This window comes from Chelmon rostratus, chromosome 9 (genome assembly GCF_017976325.1).
Source record: "Chelmon rostratus isolate fCheRos1 chromosome 9, fCheRos1.pri, whole genome shotgun sequence".
NCBI classification, from domain to species: Eukaryota; Metazoa; Chordata; class Actinopteri; order Chaetodontiformes; family Chaetodontidae; genus Chelmon; species Chelmon rostratus.
This window is the reverse complement of record NC_055666.1, coordinates 9,388,035-9,405,845: the sequence shown is the minus strand read 5'-3', so window position 1 is coordinate 9,405,845 and position 17,811 is coordinate 9,388,035. Positions and strand designations below refer to the sequence as shown.

Here is a 17,811-nt window from a genome sequence, read left to right as displayed (position 1 = left end):
AGGGCTCTGCAGCAAACCAGATTGGAAATGTGGCGAGAAACAGCGAGGAGGAGAGACAATGGCCTAGCGTGAAAGGGTTAGAGGGTGAGGCACAGGAAGGGAGAGATATGCTCGGAGCTGAGGGGAGTGCTCTCACACCCTCGATTACCCATTTAATGAGGCGATGCAGTGCCATTGTTTTATTACTTTGAGAAAATAGGAGAAATCTAGATTTCACCGTGTGCTCCCTGTGTTTCCCACTGCTAGGCTGGCATCTGTTCTCTTTGTTCGCAGCAGTCTCCCTATCATCTCCTCTCACAGACGCTAATGCTTCTGTTTCTTCTCTCTAGCAACCAGCTTTGCCTTCTGTCCGTCCTCACCTACATTTTCAAGGCACGCTTGCTTTTTGGCTCATCCTTATTAACCTTCCATTACCCCTGTTTCAACTAATGTAATCTCTCAAGAGTATCCAACGCCTCCCGACATTAATCTAAGATCTTTTTGGCTGGTCAGCTGGTCTGATCATTGCTGTCCCTGGTGGTGGAAACTCAAGAGAACAGTATCTCCCTGTCTATTCTTTTCTTTCTACCTTCAGTACCTCAACTTTCACATCAACTCCTCGTCTTTCTTTCCCCCCCGTTCTCTATTATTGTCTGTCTTTTTTGCCACACACACCAGTAACAGCAGTGACACAAACACAATTTTATTGCTCTTGCACAGGTAGTAAATCTCCCTGAAGCTTGAGAAGCTAAAGCTGTTTATGCCGGGGAAAAGCGAGCACACCTCTCTGGAGTGCAACACTCCATGGGGCGCATGGGTACTCTGGAGAGGTAGAAAGGCAGTGAGGCAAAGCCAGCCTCCACCTAAAAACCTCTAAAACCTGTTTTGCGTTTCTTGACTCAGTATTACACGATAAACTTGGATGAAATTATCTCTTGCTGTACTTTGATGCAGTATCACTGAATGAACAATCTCCTCCAGGATAGATTTCAAGTCGTTTGCAGGAGATCCCAGAGAAGACTCTTCTCACAGTAAAACCCTCCTACTCAGTCATGTCTGCAGACATTCATGCAGATCCACGTTGGTGCTGCGTTTCAGTCCCCTGGGTCCCTGTCCTGTGAATGGTAGGGGATTGATTGTGCTGTGTGAGTCATGCTGTGTTGGAGGGCTCACGGAGTAGGCCACCCCCACCCATCACCTGAGGGGTTCTTCACAAGCACAAGAGACGCTGTCTTGTCAAAACCAGCAACACATTTTTTTTAATTGAGATTGGGTGTTGAGGGGGCTGCTGGGGGCGTGTCCACCATTAGCAGGTTCTGAATGCATGTATGTGTGTCCGTGCTTGAATCGGATATGGACTTCTTTTGCTCTGCCTCTCATTAACATAGCTGATTAGCTCTCCGGAAGATGGATGGGACCAGAGGGACCACAACATGCTCTCTGTTTTTATTACACACATCATCTGACAGTTATTAGCCATGGGTGGCTGAGTGGAGGATGATTGTGTGCGTCTTCCAGTGTCTGGTGTCACATGTGTTTATCTCCCCTCAAAGGGCTCTGTGGTTGATTGAGTGACCCTTCACCCTTGTGGAGGTGGGGTATATTACTGCCTGATGTGACAGCAACCTTCCTGCACTTGTCATTCCTCTTATCTTTCAAAAGGATACCTTAAAAATCCATATGGAAAAGCTACTATAGGATAGCTAAGTAAAGAAACTGTATGCCAGCCAAAATTTAAACCTGTTTTCATACCTGCTCTAGTCTTTTCATATATATAAATATATATAATTATTTTGAAGGAACATTTTCTGCCTTTATTAGAAAGCTGACAGTAGAGAGATGACAGGAAATGAGAGTAGAGAGAAAGAGAGATGGGGAAAGACATACCTACGGAAAAAAGATTTCTTTTGGGTTTCACAGTAAAGAATACACACAGAACTGTGTATAATTGATCAGAGGGTAAGATGAGTCCCTTAATCAGATGTCCTATTTTGTGGAGTCACCCAACATGTCAGTCCTCAGTAGTTGGGCTCTATTAAAAAAAAGGACCTTTATGGATGGCTGAACAAGAACCCTCCAATCAGTACACTCCCTGCAGCTGAACCCAGCTTCCTGCCCATGTGAAATTCCCTCTGTACTGCTGACCTTAATGTTGCACAAGATAATGGCATGCAAGTCCCAGGGGAGGAAAATAGTAGGAACCCTGTGTTCCTTCTGTGTGTGTGTTTGTGGAGACATTTAATGTATATCACATATCAGAGTTTGCGGTTTGCACGCCGTCATGTCGAGTCCAGACTACATGTCTGAGCCAAGATGCTCAAAACACCGTCCTTATATTGATTCTTGGAAACCTGGTTATGGTGTGGCTTCCCCAAAAATACATTTGAAAAATTGTTTTGTGACTGCACCCGGTACAATTCAATTCATCTGTATTGATTTTTTTTTTTTTTTTTTTGACATATCAAGCAATGCAGAGCTATTGAAAAAAGAATCACACACACCTGCTGAAGAAGCTGCTCTGTACCACAGGCCTGTACACGGGTTAGTGAGCAGCTCCAGTGGAGCAGCTGAGAGGCAGGTACCATGCACAAGGGCACCTTGACTGGTGCAGTTGGCCAGTATATCTAGCACAAATTGACCCGTATTTACATATTGGCCGGTCAAATGATTTTGATATCAGGATATTCTTCACTGAGCACTAGTAAAAAAAAACAGACTTTGTTTTATGGATTATGTTCTTTTCAATTCAAAACTAGTATCAAATAAGGGCCAGACTGAAAACTAAGCTTTTAAAATCCATCGTTATTTCAGCTGTAAGGCTGTTAAGTTATTCTTTACAGCTTCATTATTAATGCATTTATCAAACCAAACTCAGACTTTAATTTTAAGAGTGAAGCAGTGATGTTCCATTAGCACTGTGTGATTTTGTGCTGGGCTTCAAACATTCATTGGCAGTATGAAGGATGCAGCATTGCCTACCAACCCCTAGCCTTCCCATCATCCACAGCTTCAGATGCAGGAACAACTGTCAAAAACACGCCCTCTTTGTGCAGCCGGCACAGACATGTCTGTCATTTGATATTTGGCTCATGCTAAGCAGAGGAACAGCTGCAAGGCACAGGAAACAGAGAACAGGGAAGACAGTAGCTGCATGAGTTGTTTCTGACAGCTCCTCCTGTTGTGCGAGTATCAGTCCCTTTAGGATTTGAGTTTTCCACTCCTTTCCTGTGGCCCAAAACTCTGGCCACACCAAATGCAAATCAACTTGTTCATTCATCGTAAAAGTTTCAAAAGGGTGCGAATGTAAAGTCAAGAGACAGCTCCAGTGAGTTTTCCTGCATCATCTGCATGCATACACTGAAGAATTGTGTTGACTTTTGGAAATGATTATGGTTTGTTTTGAGTGTAAATAAAAATGCTGTGCAGCGGAAATGCGTTGCAAATCGTCCATTATTTCAGAAATTGTCTAAGGATTTTGCAGAGCCAAGTCAGTTTTGCAAATTTGCTAATTCCTTGAGGGGAAATCTAATTATGACAAAATGTCCAAACACTCACAATTCCCACTTCGTCTTCCAAAAGTCCTTTCGCAGCTCTGAGCTACTGTAATCCCTGCCAGAGAAACAGACCGTTGCCCGGGCAACCTCAGTCCTGCCACCATGGCAGCTGTAACTGTGGCGAGGAGACACAGAGTGCCAGGGTGGACAGGTGTTGCTGGGGTCTTCAAGATCACTTTAGGTCTCTCAACCCTGCCTCAAATGTCGTTACACATGTGGAGCAGCGCTAACAAGCCGCTCACACACACAAACACACTCAGCGTGCTGCTCCTCTATACTGCTATCCGAACGAGACCTGAGACCGCTGAGTCGCACTAATGTTCTGTGTCATGCTCATGTCGAATTAGACGAGCACATGGTTCTCTTTGCCAGCTCGGAGCAGGAGGTCCGTGCCACATGGCTGCATTTGTCAGACAGACATACTGTAGGTATGAGAAATGACTCATATTCGGTGAAACATGGTAACCTGCTGCAGGGCAGAGTAATGGGACACTGCACAAAAAGTCAAACAAGCTCTCATTACCTTTTATCCAGGCAGAACAGGGAGGCCACCGCTGAAATTGTTCCTAGAAAATTGTAACGGGAAATATAATGTGTGCTAAAGGAAAGCAATAGCTGAGAGAGTGTCGATTTAATAGCAAGAGCGTGTGCAGACCATGAAGGAAAGATAGTTCTGTTACTGAGTCAGTGTGGCGAGGCTCAAAATGTCTATTTCAGGGCTTGCTTTAAGTAGGGTGAGTCACCAGGCTTTTGGAGCACTAGAGGCTGCATATGTGTGTGTGCATTCATGTGTGTGCACATGTATTTTTATGTGATACCGCTGAATTTGTCTCTCTCCCTTCCTCACTCTCCCTCTATCTTCGTCACACACGCAAACACACACACACACACGTGCCCGGCCGGAGGGTGCAGGTCTGTGACAGGTTAGGCATTTTGGGTGCGGGCCATCCTCCCTCTGTCTTTCCCTCAGCTCCTAGCAGCGAGTTGGCCCTCGCGCGGGGACAGGCAGCGACTTCAATCTGTTTGGTAAATACTGAGATAAGTAAGGCCCACCCATCGCCACGGCAGAAAATAGCCCAGGCCAGACCCGCGAGTGCAAAGATAGCACGCTATGCTGAAAGCACGGAGAGAATACACCTTCCAAAGAGAAGGCCGTGGACGTAAATGAGCTATTTTAAGATATTAGAGGGTGTGAAGGGAGTCAATGTGATGGACAGACAATGGAAGAATGGGGAGACAGAGGGAGAAAAGCAAATGAGAAATGGAAAACGCCTCCTGCTGCCAGTAAAATGTCAATGGAACCCCGGGGATGCATTGATTAACCTCTTTACTCCTAATCTGCCTTTACCTCCTCCTCAAACACAAACTGCTTGTACACAGATGGACAAACTGACCTGCTTTACATAAACCTGCCATTAGAGCTTTTTTCAACTGAAAATTCAAAAGCACCGTGTGATGACTCAGTTTTTAACTGAAAGGGTTAACAAACTGTGATTAATGACAGATATCTCTCTTTCTCACTCTTTTCACATGTCTTACATCAGAGATAGCTTCTTCTTATACATTTGGGTGTTAAGATGTGATAGACGACAACAAAAACGAAAGCATAATGAAAACTTTAACACTATCTATGTAGCTCAATTTATCTCATTTTAATTCAATATGGGGCTACAACTAATGACTTTTTCCATTATCAATTCATCTGATGATTATTTTTCAGACTCATTGAGCAGTTGTTTGCTCTATAAAGCATCAAAAATAGTCAAGTAGAACATCATAATTTCCCAGAAGGGGTTGTCTTCTTATAGTTTAATATAGATACATAGCTATATATTCAATTTAACATAATGCAAGGTAGGTAAAGACAGCAAATCTTTACACTAGAACTGATCGATTATTTGACTTTTCATTTTAGCTTTAATTCAATACATCTTTGTCTCTCCTACATGAGTAAATCTATAGCATGCACTTTAAAGTAGATCATTACAATCCTATATAGAATGTAGAAAAAAATGTGAAGTGTATTGGTTTTTGCGGGTATTGTATGAAGCTTGCATTTTCCAGTCCTTAAAATTCAACAGCTGTTACATTGCATTTTATTGTTTCTTGTACAAAAACGTCTGTGTGTACTACAACATCATGTGCCAACTTGTGAAGAGGTTGTATTGCACAATAACGACGCAGGACTTTACTTTCAGTTGTGCAGGAGTTTTCCTCAGTTGAACAGAAATATTCAATAACCCTCTAATTAGTCCAGAGACTAACTTTCTCCATGTTCCCACTCCCTGTTTTCCCTTTTCTCTCTGGCAGTTTGCTCCCAGTTCTCCAAGGGTGTGTATGCCATCATTGGCCTGTATGACAGGAAGACAGTCAACATGCTCATGTCCTTCTGTGGAGCGCTGCATGTCTGCTTCGTCACCCCGTCCTTCCCCATAGAGACGGCCAACCAGTTCGTCATCCAGCTGAGGCCTGAGCTCCAGGACGCTCTGGTGGGAGTGATCGACCACTATGGATGGACCAAGTTTGTCTACATGTACAGTTCTGACTCAGGTAGGAAACATATTCACCCTTAATTTAATTTCACATCATACTGTATATTTGACGTAATCATTTTTTGTGCACACCTTTTTGTTTGATAAACATAAAGACGGTATGTAAGTATATATGTAGGTTATTCTCGATTTCATATGAAGATTTTCAGCTGATTCTTCATTATAAACAGATGTCTTTGAGCAATTATCATCCTCATTCATCTTTGAATCCCAACATGTTTCATTATGGGATTTCTTTTAACAGCAGTTCCTCCACTCCATGCACATGATGACGGTCAGAGGCAGAACCAGTCGTTAAACTGAGCACCATTAGCCGTCTTCATATTGCCATGGCGACAACAACAGGGTCAACTGTAGCCATTGTGCAGCAATGAAAGCAGTCAGAGCATTTATTTTAGACTGCCGTCTTTGCACAGACAGAGAACACAGAATAGAAGCATTGACCTGCACTGACTAGCGATAAATCACACAATAGAACAAAAGATTAAGCTTTTCATTGAGTAGTCCTGAGCAGTAACCTGGAATGCAACTCCATCTTTGGCTGTAGCATGCCAACAAAAGAAGAAAAAAAAACAAATCATAAAAAGTGATGTAGCATTCAATTTAAACATTACACTCCTGTATAAGCAGGCAGGAATAAAGCAGCGTACCTGTCTGCCTCCTGCTTCCTTTTCTTCCTCTCCTCTCTAGCCAACTATACCATTCCCATAATGCTGTGCCATCTGGCCCAGGTGTTGTGGGTTTTGGAGCATGACCATGAAGGGTATAGTGTGTGTGTGTGTGTGTCTCTTTGTGTGTGTGTCTGTGTGTGTGTGTTTGTGTTCCCAAAAGCATGAACACTTAATACATGTGTGCACTCTTTGCACATGCAACTTTTGCAGGCATGCAGAATGAAAGCTTACTGCAACTTTTTTCTGCTTTTGACTTGTGTGAGAAACGCAAACAGGCTTAAGTCAGCTTTAAAAGACAGATGTCATCATGTCACTCTGCAAAGCACACTATTGAGCAGTGACGGGGGAGATTTCACAGTAGTCTCTAGCCCTATTGATGCATGATGGCCGTAGCGCCACACGTCTCACAGATTTTTTTTATCTTCTTTGATCCCTTCATTAGCCCCTCACTGACTGTTGGGTATGTGTGTGTGTGTGCATGTCTGTGTGTGTGTGTGTGTGTGTGTACAGGGTCAGTCCCATGTGATTGAGGGCTGGGATAGAGCCAGTGGAATATCAGGAGTCCTCTGTTGCCTGGATACTACGCTGTAGCCACCCTTCCTACAGGGTTATTTTAAGCCTTTAAGAAAAATCATACTTAATTGTGAGGAATTTGTCTGGTGTGTGTGTGTGTGTGTGTGTGTGTGTGTGTGTGTTTCTTCCAAATGTTTTGTCAAACCATCTTATTCTTAGCTCATTATTTTTTAAAACACTTCAACATTTTATTGGCTATGAAAATGTCAAATGTTCTGATGTATTTATGTCAGGTATATATTTATATTTCAGTTTTTTTCCAAACAAAAAACAAATATACCGTGCGCATTGTCACTTTCTTAACATCTTTCCCTTTTATTTCTATCAACATTTGTCTTGCTGTTGTGCCGCACAGCATCCGCCAATAAAAAGCGCATCTCATTTTTATTTTCAAAAACGAAGAAAGGGAAAACAAATTTGATAGCCCATTAAACCCATCATAAACAATATTCAGGAAATGGTTTCCCCAAAGTGTCATTTTCTCTACTCCTCGATTGCCTGGTGCCCAGGTCTCCATGTACTGCCTCTGGCCAGAAGGGTGCTTATGACAGCCAGATTCCATTATGATGTTACTGTCTTCCAGGATGCCTTTGGAAGACCATTTTTACCTTGGCCAGTCTCACGAGCCTCCCCGTCAGGCTGGCTCTGATTTATAGGGGTGCGTCAGCCACATAGTTAAAAAAGCGAAAAGATATTCAACGTCAACATAGAGAGACACAAAAATGGAAGAAAGCAGGGAAGGAATGAAGAATAGATGGAATATTTGAAAAGATAAGAAATGTAATAGTTCAGCCACACTGACAGCACCGAGGGATACTTGGTACCAAATCTCTCTCTAATACATTACAGTACAGAACATTCTCAACACTAAGCGTTAATGAGATTCAAGCACTAATTTTAGCCCCTGTTGACTGCTGCCCAGCTGTATGCTCAAATGCTGGAACATAATGTACATAATACAGAACCAGATTGACAAGATAAATATACAAACACATGATGAAGTTTGGAAAGATGGAAGATATTTGAAAAAGAAAAAAAACAAAAGAATGAAAGATATAAAGGAGCCTCCTTTTTAGACTGCTGGACTGACTGTATGGCATGGTGCTGTCCATGGTACTGAAACCTTCAGCAACACCAGGACTGGACTTCAGACACAGACAGTTGTCCATTGTTCTCAGGACCACTGGCCTTATTCACAGCCATGATTAACTGTCTCCTGTGTTCCCATGCCTATCATCAGTCTCACAGCTAGTATTAAATCTGTCAGCACCAAGGACTACAATTATTCACTCATGAGCAACAGAGAATGGAAAGGATATGAACACCATGAAAGGTGCCATACATCCGCATGTAGCTTTCCAGCAACGCCTTACCAACTTACCATTTTTCTCTGTGCCTAATATATTTACATACACTGTAGTGTGGTCACATGTGGAGGTGAAACACCATCCATCTTTTTATTTCTTAATGACCTGATGTCAAATAGGCAGCATGAATTGCCTGGAGAGCAGCTGGTGTGCATTGTAATAGGGCCAGGCAACCATCCTTCATAGGCTGTCACTGCATTTCTCATCCTTCTTTTGACAGGCTCTGTGCTGTTCTTGTAAGCCATTTGTACATTTGTTCAGTATGCAGAAAGTGTATGAACATGAAAACACATCATGTACATGATGGCGCATAGTGGTTTTAACGGTGTTTGCCATCTTAGTGGAAGAAAAAACAAATCCAGCTACATGTATTAGTTTACATTTCTAAGTTTTGTAATTGCTACAATTCATTTGGGTAATGGCTGCCAGTCTGCTGCGGGTGAAATTGCCTTATTTACTCTGTTGAACGACTGTGGCTGCCAGCTCGAGAGGAATCTGATTGGTCTACTGCCAGCAGCAAAGGAGTACAACAGTGAGTCAGATTGTAAATCAGAGCTCAAGATCAATGTGTTCTTTAATCGCCTTTTATTTCCTGTCTTAGCATGAGCCTTTAGCTCACTGGCTGTTCCACCGTCTTTCTCTATGATGCTCAAGTGTCTCAGCGGCGCATCAGTGACAGTGTAATTGAGTAGCGCCACCTGTAATTGGTGCTCGAAGGACGTAAAGCTGGCTGTGAGTGTGTCATCCGCGATGATGCACGGGCTGATTATTTGTTAGCGTGAAAGTGCTGATTATTTAGCCTGGCGCTGTACGAGCTGGAAAAGCACACCTGTACATGTCAGTGTGCTTAATGGACTGTCCCACTCATTGTACTTTATCACTGAAGATGCAGGGGGGATTCTGATGGATAAGCTCGTGAAGAGCAGCTTGGTTTGCTGCATGGCTTCTGTTTTGTTCTCAAGTTGTTTTAATTTATCTCTCAGCTCATAATGTAACTACACACAGTATAAGATTACCCTTCACATAATTTGTCTCACGTTGCCTAATGAAATATGGACACTTAAAGATCGCTCGCAGTGGTCCAACAACCAATCATTCATCACTTCATTCATCTTAAACTTCTTTGCAAAACTTTATAAATGTCCACATATTCAGCTCCCAGAGTTTCTCTTTTCTTACTTTCTGCAATTCCCAGAGTTTTACCTCTCTCCACATTTTTGCCTAGGCCTGTCTGTGCTGCAGAAGGTTCTGGACACAGCAGCGGAGAGGAACTGGCTGGTGACCTCGGTCAACGTGGAGACCATGACGGAGGCCTCGTTCCTGAAAGTGTTCCAGGATTTGGACAAGAGGAAGGAGGGCCAGATTATCATCGACTGTGAGACTGAGAGGCTCACTGGCATCCTCAAAAAGGTAAAGAGCTTTTCGCTGTTTCTGCAGTGGTAGGGGATTATGTAATTGTGTTGCAGTAAAATTTAAGTGTAACATAATAAAACCACACTGTCTGTCACGCATTAGCTCCAAATTTTACAAGTTGGAATTTTACATGATCAGTGAATTTAGCTTTATAAATAACAAGCTCACTGTAAAATTAGCCAGCTTATTAAGTTAGAAGGACTTTTTTAGAAAAATATATTTAAAGATACGCAAGGTTGTGCATGCTTCAGTCAGATGAACAAAGGAGGGAGGCAGAAAGACAAAAGGGGGCATTTAAATGGAAAGTGGGGGTTGGTTGGTGATCTGTGTTTTGTCTCCTGGAGCATCAAGGACAGGCGAGATAAACAACGCAGCACTGGCATTTGGAGTCGGAAGTTCTTCTGTGAAGCATTGCAATTGACTTAGCAACCGTAACCAGGCGTGGAAGGTCAAGCTTTTTATTTTACTGTGTACTGAAGCGGTTTACGTGGGGCTGTCGTGGGACTACTCAGCATTTACATAGTGTTGATGATGTCTTCTTTATAGCCTTTTCAAAACCAAAAACAAGCTGAAAGAAATGGATTGAACAGTGTTTGTGTGCTTTGACGTAAGCTGCAATCATTAGCATTAGTAACTGGGTGTTCAAGGAGCATTTCATTAACTAAATACATTAGAGTCGCAGGACACATTAAAAAAAGCATAGTTTGTGACTGAACAATTCAAATCCAGAACAAACTACTGACAAAAAATGCAACAAACAATGAATTTAAAATTTATATGACAGAGAGGATATTATCATTAGACCACTCTCACTCGTCACGACCGCGTTAGTGTCACACACACACTGAATTTCTGATGTTTCTCATTACTGACTCTTCCACAGTCAAAACATTGTTGAATAAATTCACCTTGCTCCCTAATCCACGCCAGTCGGAGACAGAATGTCACAATTGTAATCACCTTTAGCAAGACAACATCAGCAAGAAATGTCAGATAGCAACACACTAGTCACCAACTAGCAGACACCCGAAACAATCTTATTTACATCAGATTTATGACACTTAGACTAACTAAGCTCAATACTCCAATACAACGAACAAATCTGTTTCTACATGGGTCATCAACTGGTAATGATGCTGAGTAGTCATCTTGTGCCCTTACAAGACCTCTTTTAAGGTTCTTGCCTCAAATGCGTCAGCCATCATTAACAACATTTATTTCACCTGTGTTTTTCCCAGTATGACATGGCAACCGTAACGGGGGGGGGGGGGGGTCAATTAATGACACAATATACGCACCTGGAACCAGTTTAGCCATTCAAGCAATTGTATCCCCAGAAATATCCACACATTTGTTATATCGGTATTATTTTCTTTATTGATGTCACTTGTGTGATTTATTCATTTCCTGTCAGATTTTTTGCTTTTCCAGAACAAAACACACCAACAAACACACACACACACACGCACACACACACATGCACTTTAATGACGTTCATAACACACACACACACAGTCCCCATCTGTGTGTGCAGGCCATGGCTGCTCTGCGTGAATGTTATTGATGGCCCTGTGTCTTCAGTTAAGGTTATTGCATCAGTTCTCACCAGTTTACAGGAGCTGAGCCGGAGAAGTTCTCCATTCAGACGGCCACCATCAATCACCCACATCTGCTCCCTGCCTCCGCACTGCCCTGCTTGTGCAGATTCACAACACCTCTTTGCCCTTTAAACTCACTCCTGTGTTCATCTCATTCATCTGATACAGAACACCGATTCTCTTACGATAATGTCACTGACAGTAAGCTGAGGGTGACTTCCCGTGTTAGCTGAATGTTGAATCTCCTCAAAGAACATTGGTTGTGACAGAAGAGCTACCTCAAAAACGTTTCAGAGTGTGTTTTCCAACAGAGAGACAAAAAGTGACCTGTTCTCTTGGGGCTGAACCCTGAGTGACTCTTCAGATTTGCATGTATAATTAAAAGGCTACTCACATCCAAAACATTTCCATTTGACGGCCCACTGTGGCAGTAATGTGTGTTTTCCCCCAGTGTCGGGTGTATTGGTGTCAGCGCTAGCGTGCGTCTCTCCTCCTTCCCTCTAGTTTTTCCTCGCCGCAGGGGCCGCCTTGTGCTGGGGTCACCATTAATAACAAATGCCACCTTCTGTCATGACCTACAGCATCACTAGACACACACACACATAACACACAAACAAATGAGTACACACTCCGAAGTATATACAAGGGACAAAGCTCACCAACAGGGAGAGGAGTGTAAAATGTGTAAGGTCACGCTTAGGGCCTGAACAGACTCTTATCGGCTGTGCTAAGGTCATTAATTGGATGCATGGCTTTGAGTATGAGCGGCCCACTCTGCCTCTTTTATGTGATCGCACAGTATACTGTGATGACACATATACACACACATATTTGTTGTACAGTGCAGCAGGCTCTTTATTATGGCATAGAACTAGACAGTTTGCCTTGAGTGCTGTGCGTGACGGGGGATTTTTCTTGTCTTCCTACACCACATTCGAATTTCATTTAAAGGGGTGTCCAATTTGCCCCATTTCATTTATAAATAAACCAGCTCTGGCACTAGACTATACCTCTCACCGTGATGTTCAAACTGTCCTGACCCTCTGTGCTCGGCTGACCTGCGACGCCTGCAGTTAGAGAGCGACAGCAGTGCAGTTACAAGAGAGATATAGCGTAGGCGAGGGAGAGGGGCTAGTTCAATGCTGACAGACTTCATTATTTCATGATATTGTTAGACCATGTTGGAGTTCCAGGGAACTGGAGCATTGTAAGTTATTTAAATATTAGATCAAAGATCAGACCAGAGCTGTCAGGGGAACAATATTGAAAACGGAGGACAGAGGAGGAGAATGGAAGCAGGTATAGTACAGTATGTAGTAATGCATATATAAATTAATTGTTATATGCACCATTTCCTATTTTCATTTCTTTATTTTGTAATATTGACATAATTTCTTGCATTTTTATTCTTCAGCTTGGGTGGTTTTATGGCATGATTTGCTTTTATTTTTGGTTGCACATCATAATAATGATATTTAAGTGACTTCATCAGTTTAACTGCTGCTCCTGAATCATAAGTATCACTGGTGGGCTTGTGTGTGGTAGACAGTATGTTGTTGTTTTCATGGGAGTGGGTGTCCGGCCAGCCCTGCAGTACATGCTGTCTGTTACAGTAATACCATTCATCACTGGGGATGCAGGAAAGGAAAGGATATATGGATCTGATAATCTGTTTATATGTTGATTTTTTACTCTGGTATTAAAGCTGATCTTTGTTAAGACAATCGCATTTTATTGTTTTGAATGTTCAGTGTTCATTCCCCTTTTTCTGGTTCTGTCTGTCCTGCACCAGGTCAAGTACTGTATTCTGTACCAGGTATCCTGCTGAGACATTGTCAAACCCCTTTTTCTCTCAGTTGTGCACACACATATCTCTCCTCTGACCTTGTCTTCCAGATTGTTGAACAAGGCAAGAATGCAAAGAGCTACCACTACATTCTGGCTAACCTGGTAAGGCCTCATCATTATATCATTGCATTTTCATCTTTTTAGATTTCACTGAAAAGTTTCCACATACTTATCTACATACTTTTATACCTCGTTCAGTTTGCACTGTTGTCAAATGCGGCTTTTAACAGGATTCCAGGCTGTACTTTATTGCTAGTTTAATAGACGTGCATGTACCAAATAATTTTGCCTAAAACTACCTGATTTTACGTCTTTTATGTTCTCTCATCCCATTTTCTCATCTCATGCATCATATATTCATTCTTATGCACTGTCAAACCTGCAGACACAGCAGCACAGTAGTAGACTAACAGCAAAGTACGAGCGGTAAACCTGTGACAGTCAGAGACAAAAAATCTATGCAGACTCGCAGAGACAGAAAAAGGTCAAGCAGCCAATGTGTGCAAGCTTATATCCATTAGATCTCCTTGTCTGCTGTCATTTTCTTAGCGCAAATGGTATGTAGACCCCTACAGCACTGTTCACACTCACTCAATGGAACCAAATGAAGAGAAAATTGACATCAGTAGAAGCTGTAGTAATAACAGCATTAATATGCAGCTGCTGGCTTGAACAATTTCTCACTGCTAGACTTTTAGATTGGCTCAATCTCCCTCGTCTGGCCCGTTTGCCAGATTTAATTTTAAATGATAAGGCTTGGACATTAATAACAGCTGATACGCAAAGTGGCCACAGTCATTTATAATTGGCCCATCAAAAGGTTTGTGCAAAAATTTGCTTTTTCCGTGTCCTTGCACCTCTTCCGAAATGTTCCTAATTTACTTTCTTGTGTGTACATCTGCAGCTGTGTGTGTGTGAATCTGAAAAAGAGAGCTTGTGCAATAGAGAAAGGAAAAAAGAATGTGAGTTAATACTTAAATGTGGTTGAAATATCTGTCGGAAATACCCCCCTCCACGTCCAGTGTTCGCAACAGCCAGTTTCTATAGTAACCTCTTCAGCTCACTGCATTAGCTAATACATGGAGCAGAAAAAAGACACAATTCTGCCCGTTCAGCTGAGGAATACGGCCATTTGTCTTTATGAAGATCAGAGAAAGTAAACAAGTGAGTGTTTGAGAGAAAGGTATGGCCAAGAGAGAGCGGAGCTTTAACTGACATGAAACAAACATCAGACCAGAGAAGAAAGAAAAGGTGTGTGTTGTCAGACAGATGCCTGGCAAGCAGGAGACAATCCGGAGGGCACCTTTCAAAAGTTTGCTCTAAAATCACAGACAAATCTGTTCTCCCCGTCTCCTGCTCTGTCTCTACTCCCACCCATTCCCACTTGTCTGCCTCGTCTTCTCCCCACGCTGACAGGCTGCCTACTGAGAGACTGAATCTGCCTCTCCTACTCTCTGCCTTTCCCGCTCTCTGACAAAAAGCTGCCTCCACAAAATAGTTCTGGGAAAAAATACAAGTAGGAGATACCATTACAGTAAATCGCTTCTTTCTCCATTCTACCCTGCCTGAGGCATCCCTTGAATTGTTCACAGTAGCCAATAAGGTTTTGATCCTGCCATTGTTAACAGCAGCCTATGAGGACTCAGTCTATCAGAGATTAGCTCTGGACTGCTCCCGCCATGAAATGAGGTTTTTTTTCTTTCTCACCATGCTTGGCCCTCAGGAAAGACAGAGATGAATTCTGCTCAATGGGATAACCTCTCTAAGTGAAAAAGAAGGATTTGTCGTTTTCATTATGCTTTTAACCCTTTCACTTTTGATGATAGTTAAAAACAGTTACTACAATGTAGTGCATTTTGCAGATTTTACCTCTAATGGCACCAAATAGACCGCTGGTTCTTAACCCTTTCAGCTTGCGACTTCCTGAAACGACCCCTTGTCGCTGTTTAGCACTAATTCAACCAAAGGAGTGTTTTGAATGACTTTTACAATTGAAATTATCCATCAATTCACAAGAGATAACAATTAATGTCTGCTAAAGAAACATTATTTGATTCATCATAAAAATATGTACAGTGGTATGTAAAAGTTTGGCCACCCCTGGACAAAAGCGCTCACAGGATTAGAAGCCTTCTGCGAGGAAGAATGGGTAAAAATCCCCAAAACAAGACTCTTAGCTGGCTGAAAAAAGTGTTTACAAGCTGTGATACTTGCTAAAGGGGGTGTTACTAAGCAGGGTGCCTGAACTTTTGCTTCTGGCCCTTTTCCTTTTTTGTTGTTTTGAAACTGTAAAAGACAGAAATGAAAAAAATTAGCTTGCATAAAATATTAAGGAAATATGTAATCTTTAACTTTATGCTCAAGCCAAAAAGGTGTGGAACCACTGATCTAGTGACCCGTGAGATGTGTCTTGTAATGTCTGCACTGAACCGCTGCACTAGACGGAGAACTGCCTATCACAGATGAGTTTTCATGCCAACAGCGTCTTTGTGTAGCCTCGTGGGACCGTCTCCCATGCTCATGACCTTATTCTGAATCACTGTCATTAACATTGATATTTTCAATGGTGGTTTTGTAGCAGTCAAACAAGTGGGATTGTCATTCCAGTTAACATCACAACAGAGATCATGGTCATGTAATGCGAGACTACCTCCGTTTCTCTCACTTTCCTTTTTTTCTTTGTGGCAAATGTGGTGCAATGTCCTCTGCAAGAAATTTCTGTGAATTCCACTCAGGAATCTGCTTTGCATGTAGACAGTGTAATCATGCACTGTGCACAAGACATTAAATCCTGATTTTATTTACATTTATGTACATACATCTCCTTTCCTACCTGTATGTCTCAGTTCACCTCTCTCCCTGTCCACTTCCTGTCTCAGGGTTTTCTGGACATTGACCTGACAGACCTGAGGAAAGGAGGGGCAAACATCACCGGCTTCCAGCTCGTCAACAACTCTGAGCCCAGCGTCAGCCGTGTCGTCCAGCAGTGGCTGGAGTTTGACAACAAAGACTCCAAAATGCCCAAGAGTGGACTCAAAGTACTGCTGCTTTCCTTCTTCTGTCTAAGCATTAATACAAGAAGTCATAAAGCTGCACAGGATATGCTCAGAGTCCTTCTGCAACATAAACTAAATCATGATCACTGATCACTGATTTTCTCTTTCGGGTTACGGATAGCAACCAAGAAGGTTGTTATTTCCCATGTCAGTTAGATTGTTTGTGACTGTCAGCAGCATATTGCAAAAAGTTATGAAAGGGTTTGTATTAAATTTGGTGGACAGATAACCCTTGATCCTATCTGAAACTGGTGATTCAGATCTGAGATTTCTGCTGTTAAACGATTATTGATTTTTGGCCATAACAATTGTCCAACCAGCTGAGATAGAAGTCCAAATGTGTATACTTTACACGGCCCAGAAATGATGTAGTTACGAGAAATTATGTCACTGGGTGTAATTTTTTTTCCGTTGCTCTCCTCAGCCAAGACCTTTTTCAGTTTTTATTACTGCCTTTGCTTCTGTTTCAATTGTCTGCTCTCTCATTACAGTACACAGGCGCTCTAACATATGATGGGGTGAAAGTCATGTCCACGGCCTTCCAGAATTTAAGGAGACAGCGGATAGACATCTCTCGCAGGGGAAACGCTGGAGAGTGTCTTGCCAACCCACCAGCTCCCTGGGGACAGGGCATAGACATCCAGAGAGCCTTGCAGCAGGTCTGCATGCAGCATATTTAGCAACACGCTAATGTGTGGACACACATGCACATCCATAGACCCGCACACACACTTGCACAAATTCCTGAGTGGCACATTGGCTAACAGCTCCTGAGTTGGGGCTGGATGAGCAGATTAGGTCTCATTCTGTCGTGTAAAGTTCACATTAAGTCGTATGAGAGCTCTCCAGTATCAAATGTGACATCATGGCTAGTAAACAAAACCTGCAGGCAATGGCACTCAGCCGTGATCATCATGGAATATGACATCAGCAATTGAGTCTAGAAATGTAATATTTGGCAATGGAAAGCGAAATGTTGGACTGACTGTGAGACTTGCGGAGACACACAGACATTCGTAAATGCATGTAAAATTGTTATATCGAGGAACAAGGATGATTATTAAAATATAGTAAATATAAGTAAAGAATACAGCCAATTAAAAAGACAACCATCCAATACGTCAAATATCAAAGTCAAATATGTTATTTATTTATGCTGGAATACCATTTAAAGGAAGTATGGATATACAATAATTACAC

General features: G+C 42.3%; 1 protein-coding gene across 5 annotated transcripts in view; it reads left to right on the top strand.

The window, feature by feature from the left end:
* Positions 1 to 5,893: 5,893 nt before the first annotated feature.
* The window catches only part of gria1a (glutamate receptor, ionotropic, AMPA 1a), a 49,913-nt gene continuing 37,995 nt past the window's right edge, over positions 5,894 to 17,811 (top strand). For 4 of the 5 annotated variants that reach the window (XM_041944392.1, XM_041944389.1, XM_041944393.1 and 1 more), the window contains exons 1-5: positions 5,894 to 6,083; positions 9,922 to 10,106; positions 13,604 to 13,657; positions 16,435 to 16,593; positions 17,103 to 17,270. In XM_041944392.1, the coding sequence (XP_041800326.1) occupies positions 5,909 to 6,083; positions 9,922 to 10,106; positions 13,604 to 13,657; positions 16,435 to 16,593; positions 17,103 to 17,270 (741 nt within the window). In that variant the 5' untranslated portion in view covers positions 5,894 to 5,908. The remainder of the gene's footprint in view (positions 6,084 to 9,921; positions 10,107 to 13,603; positions 13,658 to 16,434; positions 16,594 to 17,102; positions 17,271 to 17,811) is intronic. The other variant, XM_041944394.1, reaches the window with a different exon arrangement.